The sequence below is a fragment of the Priapulus caudatus genome, unplaced genomic scaffold (genome assembly GCF_000485595.1).
Source record: "Priapulus caudatus unplaced genomic scaffold, Priapulus_caudatus-5.0.1 Scaffold185, whole genome shotgun sequence".
Taxonomy (NCBI): domain Eukaryota; kingdom Metazoa; phylum Priapulida; class Priapulimorpha; order Priapulimorphida; family Priapulidae; genus Priapulus; species Priapulus caudatus.
In genome coordinates this window covers 123849-134517 of record NW_014577246.1, presented here as the reverse complement: position 1 = coordinate 134517, position 10669 = coordinate 123849, and the positions used below count along the sequence as shown (strand labels likewise).

At 40.1% G+C, this 10669-nt stretch overlaps 1 protein-coding gene across 2 annotated transcripts in view; it reads right to left on the bottom strand.

The window, feature by feature from the left end:
• Positions 1–719: 719 nt before the first annotated feature.
• The window catches only part of LOC106806910 (calpain-5-like), a 19618-nt gene continuing 9668 nt past the window's right edge, over positions 720–10669 (bottom strand). The window contains exons 5-13 of one of the 2 annotated variants that reach the window (XM_014809066.1): positions 9983–10175; positions 9496–9695; positions 9108–9185; positions 8019–8196; positions 7624–7743; positions 7193–7389; positions 5338–5456; positions 4749–4888; positions 720–4462 (exon numbers count right to left, since the gene is read on the bottom strand). In XM_014809066.1, the coding sequence (XP_014664552.1) occupies positions 4283–4462; positions 4749–4888; positions 5338–5456; positions 7193–7389; positions 7624–7743; positions 8019–8196; positions 9108–9185; positions 9496–9695; positions 9983–10175 (1405 nt within the window). In that variant the 3' untranslated portion in view covers positions 720–4282. Of the gene's footprint in view, positions 4463–4748; positions 4889–5337; positions 5457–5966; positions 6450–7192; positions 7390–7623; positions 7744–8018; positions 8197–9107; positions 9186–9495; positions 9696–9982; positions 10176–10669 lie in introns of those variants that run through there. The other variant, XM_014809067.1, reaches the window with a different exon arrangement.

Genomic DNA, 10669 nt, shown 5'->3' with positions numbered 1-10669 from the left:
TACTGCTCACGTGGAAGGAGAAGACTCTGAACAAACATTTAGCGTGGAATTTGTTGGGTCTGCCTGCCGACAATGATACCGATACGAACCGATACGAATATCTATAAAGAAATCGGTTTAGAAAGCGAGTTTAATATCTCATGCGGCGTTTATAAGAACTAGACAAAAACACCAATTTATACGAACTAGCCTGGAACATTGGTCCCATAACCCTTCAATTCTTCTATAACAAGTACGGGGGTTTGGCGGCTCCTACGCAAACAAAAAAAATCGTCTAGGATTGCCAGAACCTTGGCGCAAATGTAGATCAAGAGAAAATGTGAGAATCTTAGAAGAAACTAGATCTACAATTATGTCAAAACGTGAGAGAAACCTTGAGATCTTTAACGAGGTTTAAAGGAAACTGTGCTAAGTGCGTTTATCAATCAAAGCGGATTACACTGTTCTCATTGTGGCACTGATATACGCTGTATTCTCACACTAACTCAATGTTATGCTTTCACAACTCCAATAACTAATCTTTGACGAGAAGATCTGTTTCCATCAACTGAAAGCACAGAACAATCACGCACGCACAGGCACGCACGCACGTACACATACATATAAATGCACACACATGCACGCGCGCACACATTTACAGACACATAACATACAAATAAAAAACAAGGGAACCCGTATAAACGCACACAGCACTCGGTGAAATACATAACTCAACGGAATTACTTTAAAAATTAAACTACCAAACTTTATTTCCAAATACGATTTCTGATACATGCGGGTTATTACTTTGAAATAAATAACGTCACTATATGGTGTCAACATACCTGACAACCAGCATAACGACTTACAAGACATTGGCATAACGCACTGGGCACGGTTGGGGCATAATATAATACTATGAAGTTCCCACAACATACTAAAGAGTACGTCACTGCCGCATCAGCCCCTAACATAATCACATACATGAGCGTATGCTCTCTAACTAGGCACTTTGATTGCGATTAAATCAGCTCAAGGTTTCATTATGCATGACAACAGGAAACATGGTTATAATGTCAGGAACATGATGATTTCCATGTCTTCCTGATATTATTGATATATGCGTCATAATCCACGAAAAGGGCTCATAAATCAGAATTTGATTACAGATTTCATTAAAAGTCATATAATCCGCACATTTGTTATTTCATATATCAGAACTAGATTACAGATTTCATTTTAAGTGATCATATAGTCCGCACATTCGTTTCCATGTTTACGCGTCTATATGTCACGGTTGCGCCCCATATTTCACCTCAATACAACAATACAACGATACAACAAGTTTCGTTCTTTTTTAACACCTTTCTACGACTACTCACCCGTTTCAAACGCATACTCGCAAGTTGCAACTGCTAACTCTAGGCACAGCAAAATCCATTATCAAGTAGGAGATAGGCTATATATGTTACACGTGATATTCAGGGCGTTTCGAGCCAGAACACAAGTTCATGTTATTATGCAATAACGGTATAAATGTTGTCATTACGATATAATCGTTGTAAAATATGCTTCCATAGCAAAAACACGTTCACAACCAAAATGTCACAACCCACTGTCCTATTTAATCATACTTTAAAATTTTCGTTTTACTAAACATATACTAGAATAAAACTTTAAAATAAAAAATTCAATGAGCAAATGCGAAACAAAATAGAAAATTGGCAAACACAAAAATTTACAATAAAGGCACATATAAAAATCGATTTCTCAACTCCACACGGGACACAACATGTGATCTCCATACAATACCTATTTCTAAAATACAGCTATCAAACAGATGTAACTGAGCTACCCTCACAGAGCTACACCAAACTGATTCGAATCAGAAATTCAACCACTATCTTAACCGATAGAAGACATTCATTGTTCAAAAGGTGCCGTGCATTGTACATTTATTGCCATAATTTAGTGCCGTAAATTTTAGTGCCGTACATTTATTGTGAAATGTACGGACATGATCCAACCAACCTGTTCACGGTATTCATTATGCCAGAATCTATCAGCCTTCAGAAACGTGTGATTCATTCGATTCATTGGTCAATAAACCTTTACTCTTCATGAGAGCAATACGCGTGCAAAAGCTTGAGTGTATCAGAGGCTAACCTTACGACATACCAGCACGCAACAATTTCTCCCTTTACTATACACGAGTACACCGTGAGACTGCTTTCGGTGAAGGTTCCTGGCGTTATATTGGCACTTTTGTGTATAACGTCAATGTGGAAAGACAAAATTTTGTTTCAAGCTTATAAAAGACGGCTACAGAAACACGTGAGATGCTCCTAGAGCATAATCCTTGTTCATTAGCTTTCCACGAGGACCCTATAAAACAACTGAGGCAGGCAGACTATCACACGAAAAAGATGAGATAAATGGAGAAAACGGGTAAATGGAGTGTTGGCTCTCACAGCGCTTCAACGGTCCATGCAACGCAGTGCCCTCTATCCTGATATTTTCGCAGCTAACAGCTTTTATGTTTAACCACATCAATGCAATTATATCGGCTTAGCGATGTTACATTTGAATGTTGCCAACGTGAAAAAAACGACGAATGAGAGAACAAAACGCCAAGACCGACTCAAGGCAATTAAGCCTCCCAGAAATGCTTCTGGTAATGACAGGAGCAGGGGGAATGGCAGAGGAGAGTAGTTTTAAAAGCGAGTTAATGAAGTAAAACTATGAAGTTGATAGCCGAAATTTTTCGGCTAGCGTCGTACGGTAACACAACTACGTGCTAGCATCCTACGCCCAGAAAGACCAGGACCCGTTGCCAGAAACAAAATTAGTCTTAACATTAGTCTTAACATTAGCATTAAACTTTACGATGTTTCTGACAACGGGCCCCAGATCTTATATGTGGTCAAACGATTTTGTCCACGTGTATATTATCTATATTTAAAAAAAACAGTTATAAAGATATGTGGACTCAATATATGTGTGACTACAAGCCACTACTATGCTATGTTATTGTTATCAACAACTGTTAGTGTAACCTCGTGTATAACATATGTAAATTTCTGAAGAAGTACATAGACCTATTTAGACTAAGGCACAATGGTATCAACAGACAACAACTTTTTGTCACAAGCCTGCATAACACACACGCATTAAATTTAGCAAAAATAGGCCGGAAGGCATTATATATATATATACTTTTATAAAACACTTGAGGTAACAAACACACACGCCACAGTGAAGTGTTTTTTAAGAAAAGACGTTTAAGAGCTGGAATTCCATCTTAGGAACAGCACATGTATGCTAACACAGATGTGTCAGACAACATCACGAGCCTACTAATAAAACTGCCTTCGTGAAGGTTTGCACAAAGATTTTCTTTAAAAGCACTTAAATATTTATACATAACACGTCCTCAATTCTATATAAATCACTGCTCATTAATAACATATTACCAGGAGTCTATCAATAGACTCCTGATAGATATTGATAGACTCCTGATAGTACCACATTAATGGTGTAAATATTTGATAGAACCTTTCTAAAGCCTGCTTCTAAATACTGTTGTGGGTGCACACAATGATAAAAGATAAGACACACAAATAAAAGATAATTGATAAAACACACAGCAAATTACAGATTTGGAAGTTAATTGGTTAAATCCCCAAGCATTGGTATAACTGGTATAGACCATTACAGCATTTTCTGATACCATGCTGACATAAGAGTTACATATAACAATACTAGACTAATATGAATATATAATAACTACTAATAGACTCTGTCATAGGTAGTAGGTGAGATATTCGATTTCCTTTTTCATTTTAATGAATAATATAAACTTTGTTGAGATAAACGCCTAGCATTTGTACTTAGTTAGTATGAAAGCAGTTGGCTGTAAGATGCTGAAGCTTTGATTAAAATCTTCATTTAACTGCACCACTTCATTTTTCTAGTTACCACCTTTACCTGCACAACAATTTCATGTACACTAGATACCAAAGAGTAGGCCTGTATGTACGGCGTGTGTTTTCAAAAGGTGTTCATGATCTTTATGGAAGACATTCACTTATAAATATATATATGTATATATGTGTCCCACATATACTATGCGTAAGCGATCAAGCTAGCAAATAAACGTGAAGAGCGTACACTCACCCACCAACAGAAACCATCATCACCACTGAAGATTTTGGAACGCTCACTCAGTCAGTAAACAATTCCATCAAATCTTCGCTCACCACTGAAACCTCATCCAGCAAGAGGCCAAGAACTTGTCCCTGGTTTAAACACTGTCTAGATCCTGGTGCGTTTGTATTTTCACTGTCAGCTTGCCCTGCTTCACTGGATCGCCATCCTTCTTTGGCTGCAGTTGCATCTCCAGAACGCGGGTTTGGTTGTCCACAGGTGCATCCAGCGTCACCTTACCCATGAACTGATCCATGATGGCATTTTTGTTCCAAACCTATACGGAAATACCATTATCTGCTGTATGAAGGGAAAACCACTCAGGACCCATATATGTGATAACACCTAGTGCAGGGGAGATTTCCCGGATTGATACGGTGCTTAAATATTTTTAGAAAAAGGGGTAGTCGAGATTGCTGTGCTAAAACATGCGACATCAGTGCACATGCATTGGTAATGCTCTTCTAATACGACATATCCTATGTCTATAAGCGAACCCCCCCCCCCCACACACAAGACATTACGACAGATTTGATTGCTCCAAAGAGGTACCCAAGCCCTACCTCAATTACGATAGGCTCAAGCAGTTTCTTCCTGTAGAAGATTGCAGATCCATTGTACCACTCTGGATTGGTAGAATCTTGCACTGTAGGTGTTGTCACTTTCTTCCCTTCGCAGTTGATAATGCAGTAGGGATCAGCTCCTGCAAAATCAATATGAAATTGCCAGTTTACCTTCGAAATGTACCCAGTATCAACAAACTTTAAAATCTTGCCAATTGATCCATATAAATATGAGTACGCGTAATTATAACATAACGAAGTGAAGCAGGGACCATTTAATGATGACTGTACATGAGGTTTTGACTATGAGAAAACATGCCTTGAGCGTTACAAGTTAATCAATCAAAGTTCATGATAGCTAATTGGAATTACATTGCTTACATGTTTCAACAATACTAAAAAGATTTATGCTCAAGACTAAAGGGAAGATAAAATATATCACCGTAAATAAAGTCATCTACATAAAAAGTACAGAATTTTAATTCTGAAAAGAAAGTATTCAAGCATTTCAACCAGTTCCAAGAAAGCATGAAGGAATAGAAGTAGAAAGCATTTCGATGCTATGATCATATTGATGTTGTTCTCCCACCTCCTTCGCTGTCTTGCTTTTCTAGGCCAGTGGCAGACATGCACGTTACGAGAGTAAGGCAACTCGGGGCATTGATGCACGTCCAGCAGCTAGGCTGCGGATGGTCCAGAGTCAACTCTCTAGAAATACAGAATTAATGCAGACATGCAGCATGCTGGCTTAGCAAAATCCGCGTTTCACATTACGGCAGCAGATGGTAACTTTCCTTGATACACCACCACACACGTAGACACATAGACACACACACACACACACACACACACACACACAAGACAGTAAAAAGTATATTATTGCAAACGATATCACACTTGGAATTATGTGTAGCAGCGGGATTACGCATGCGAACGCAGGAAATTGTGACAGCAGCTGTCGCTACATTATACAGTTAAATTTTAGAGATGTGTAATATAATTATTCAACAATATAGCAAGTGATGTGCAGCAAACACATAAACAGAGGCTTGGAGTGCATCATAAGTGCCTCTGCATCCATGTATGAGGAGAATCAAAGGAATCAGATCCTGTTTGTGGAGCAGAAATAGGAACAAAATCCTGTTTGTCTGACGGGAAAGGGAATCATAACCTATTTAAGGAACAGGAGTAAGGGAAAATGATCACGGGGATGGAAAATGGGGAAGAATGCGCTTTTCTACATGGTATTGGTAATCATTTATTGAAGGAACTAGCTAGTCATGATATTGCAACCTATGGACACACGGAGACATTTCCTCATATGTCTCATAAGCCAAGCAATTCCAAGCTGTTATACATATACCAAGTAGCACTGCAAATACCACAGCAAATACCACAGCAAATATCACAGCAAATATCACAGCAAGTATCACAGCAAGTATCATGGCAAGTATCACGGCAAGTATCAAGGCAAGGATTACTGCAAGCGAAAGAAAACGTATATGAAAACCACTAAATGCAACGAGGTGACACTGGTGCGGAGTAGGGCAGTTGTTTTCACAAATGAATGTACCTCCAGAATTAGTCCAGTTGAGCTTTTCGAGTCCGCGTGCCCTGACCACTGTGACAATACTCATACCCTGGGCACTTTTAGATAGGCAAGCGAAGCAGCCAGGCTGCGGGTGTGGATATACAAGCTCTCTGAAGCAAATGGCAACCAATCACACAATACGACTGGCGGCTCCATAAGCAATCAGGTCGCTTTTCCCACTTAACTATCAGCTACTTTTAAGGAAGATGAACAGAAGCAATGTGTAAACATTGACACAGATAATACACATTTCATTCACTCACATTACTTTTAGAATGTGACATAAACTGTTTTAATTTAGCAAACCATATTCTACCACAAGAACGAAACCCATACACAGAACAGATGTTTTTACTAGTGACAACTATTATACAAGATAAAAATACCAGTTGTAATAGAAGAAGAGTAGACAGAGTAAAGTAGCTTTAAAGTTACCAGACTTGGCTGTAACCAAATAGGTATGACTAAAAGAAACAGCACAAATCTACATAAATGTCACTAGTAATGCAAATAATGGTGAACCCACAAAAATCTGCTACTCAATCACCCCAAGCAACACAGACATGACAAAATATCACAGTACAACTCTCATGAATTTAAGTGTGGCGTGTCGCAGCTCACACTCACAATCTTGCACACTCCACTACCTACTGAATAAACTCGTACCTTTTTACACAGGAACAGCATGATGAACCAAGTTTTGCAGCGCTGCCTGCTGTAACAGCACATACTCTGATTGGTTGACATCAAATCAGGTCTCGGATCAATGCGCTCCACAGTATTCTACATCGTGTGACCACCACCTTGACGTTTTGTCACGGAAATACGCTATTGCAGTTGGACGCATACTTACTTGCAGTTGGAGGTGCTGCTCGTGAACACACGCAGCATGAAGTCCCCGGTCTGGTTCGCCTCGAACGTCGATGGCACGAGAACGTACGTTCCCTTCTTCAGGGTGATGCGCAGGAACACACAGCGCGAGCGCGCGTACACCGAGTCTCCGGCCTTCTCGTGGATCGTGTGCAGCCTGTACTTGCGGTTCAGCTCAACCTAGATTGCAACGCGACACTTAGCGTCACACCACCGTGAACACCGTATAATATAATACGCCGTATAGAACCGTGCCCTCCTCTATAAACTCACATGCCACACCATGACATGCCTTACCCCCCACCCCAGCCTGACATGCTTCGGCTGCTAAATACAAAGCTATAGTCTCAACGGTAAATCAGTCAAACTGTCGCCTAAGTATCTGAAGGGATCGCGGTGTTCAACCAGACAAACCTTCATGATGAAAAATCCGATCGGCAGATTCTGGCCACCGACCGCCCGTGTGTCTCGCACATCCTTCTGGGTGAGAGAGAGCAGGATCTCATCCTCATCGTCGCCTATCTCAAACTTGAACTGAAGCGACACATATGTATGCTTGAGAAACAAAGATAGTTCAATCTCAAAATATTCACATGTGCAAGCCCGCAATGCTATCCAATCGATATTAATAAATGCACTTTTAACCAAGCAAATACTTACACTACACTGTACTTGTATACTACAGAGACTAAAGTCTGGATGTGTTCCATATGTCAGCTATCAAGTGTGTTAGTACCTTTGCATGGTTGGTTTGATAAACAGATTATACACCCAACTTCCGTAGTTTAGTCTGTGCAGTAGACTCGCACCTGAGGATTTTGCAAGAACGTGCTCCTGTTGTTGATGCATCCGCCCATCAAGTTACCGGTCCAGCTTCCAAACCGCATTGCCTCGAACCACTTCTTGTGCAGGCTTAGGTACTGTGTATTGATCAGACGACAGATGGACACGTCAGTAAAGTTTTTGCAGAAATCCTCCATTGTCATCCTAAAAAAAAAAATGCCCACAGAACACCTATTAAAAAAATGACCGATGTTAAACGTCATTATGTCCATCCCTGAGTGGAGTGCCTAAAAATCGTGAGTGCCCTAAAAACCTACGTGCTAAAATAAATTCTAACTTGCAATTTTTTTTGTACAACATAAACTACTTTTTGAATATCACATACACTTTTGGCATACTATTACTACTAATCGTTGGAATGAGCTTATGTTGTGATTTATGTATGTGAATCTGATTGTTTCATGCCATGTGTGTGATTGTGTTCTTGCCTTCGTATATATTTTGCATATGTCGCTATAAATTTCCACTCGCAGAAAATAGCAAGTGCTTATATTTTCTACTCGCAATTTCTCAATATCGACACGCATTATGCGAGTTAGCAATAGGGAAATTCGAGCCCTTTACATACCATTTTAATTTACCATCCTGCCTTCAAAAGTTGTTAGGGCAAAACTATAGGAAGTACAGCATTCCGAATTACATTCATTTACAATTTCAGCATTCATTACCCTATTACATCACAGGATAGTTTGGGGAGTTCATATAGTCAGCACAGCAGGGTTTGAAATTAACGGTAGTCCGTTAGTCCAAAACTGTCAGATTTACTCACGGATGAGTGGGTTGCAGTAACGATTAGTCCGGTGGACTCTCGGCGTTAACTTAACTTAGCACTGTCAGTTTTTGACTAACACGGATAAAAACTAATAAATTAAATTATTTCTTTTTCCTGTACATTATTATAACTTCATTTTAAATAAATTAACCCATCAACTATCAAATGTATTTAACACTAGTTTTCGTAGGTATTATTTATCATATTATTTAGCTGTATAGTGTATACATACATTCAAAATACTTCAAAAACCATGAAAACTCATTATTCCAAACGAACTCACCAAAATTCCCCATCGTCCTCTTTTGCCATTCCCAACTTCTGCCTTTGCGCCTCAGACATATTGTTCCATTCTGGGTCACTAAATCAACAGCAATAAACATTTAGCAACTGTTACTTCCTAACATAACCTACATAAAAAAGGCGACATACCCCACACACAATTATTTTAATTCCACAACTACCTTTTAACACATCTAGCATGAGTAATGGCTTGCAAGATTGACATACAATACATGATCCCATTTGTACAATTCAGATGGGTGAAACGTACCAGAAATTACTTATTGAAGTTAATTAAAATATCATAAAATTAAATAAAATCTCTAGTTCATAGCTCAATCTATAAAACTGGAACATTCACATGTATTAAATTAGAGTAATTAACCTACTTGTCACTGAAGGCACCATTCCATTCCTTCTCTCCCCAGGGGTTCCTCATGCGCACCATGTAGAGCTTCTCCTTCCCCGTGAAACGGTAAAGGAAGCCAGAATCGCCGAGGTAAATCTTCTTGACGGCAGTGATGCCGTAAGCGTGGCCGCGAACAAGCCCGGAGTTAGTACGAGATTCAATCTCTTGACCCCCGGATACCTACAAACAAGCATGCGAAACATAGCGTATACTACAAACATGAGATCCCAAGCCATGTATAGAAAAACATGGAATACTAGTATTACTACGACTACGATAGGATGGATGGGTTGCTTGCATTGCCGAAATAAGTTTCACGCACATAGTGGAAATCTCTCGGCCCTCACTGCACAGCACACGCATCACATCTGTCATCTAAATATCACAAATATCAATGCTGAATTTCCACTGACGGAAGAATGTCTCTAACAGACGTCGCGGGCATGACAACATATAACGTCACTTACAGCGATCGCGCACGCCATGAGAGACAGACGCTCAGCCTCTTTCTCCATGGTCTTGAATAGCCGGTACTGCTTCTGGTCATCGCCTGCGAAGCCATCCTCCTGCAGGCTGATCGTCTCGGCCACACCACCGGTGAAATCCTCAAGAGCCTCGGACAGGTTGCCACCATCGAGAGCCTCGTAGCAGCCGCTCAACCTAAAGGAGGATGAGTCACCACGTGAGGACAGCACTGGCAGGCTCGCGACCACACAAATTCGAGGAAAATACATTCTTTGAATGGTTTAGATATTCCGGATGATCCACGTAACACTAGGTGTGAGGCGTGTACAATTTCTTCATTTCTGCCGATAGTCTTACAAAAAAATAGTGACTATCTTATCAGAATAACTAGCAACAGTCTCACCCATGAATGAATGGAAGCAAGATTACTGCATACAGTGTAGTAACTACCTCGAATTACACATCATACACCAAAGTGTACAGTGTGAGTGAGCACCCATGAAATAACTGTTACACTGAATTGTTTGTTACATGCAGGAACCTTTATGATAAAATAACCTGTGAAACTGGTGGCTCTGTGAATGTGAATGGGCCAACAGAGGGGGCCTAACACCAGCAGCGAGGGATCTGGGGGATAGCTGCCACTTCTTCAAGTGGGGTTCAACTCTTCACCGGGCCCATGTCAGCAG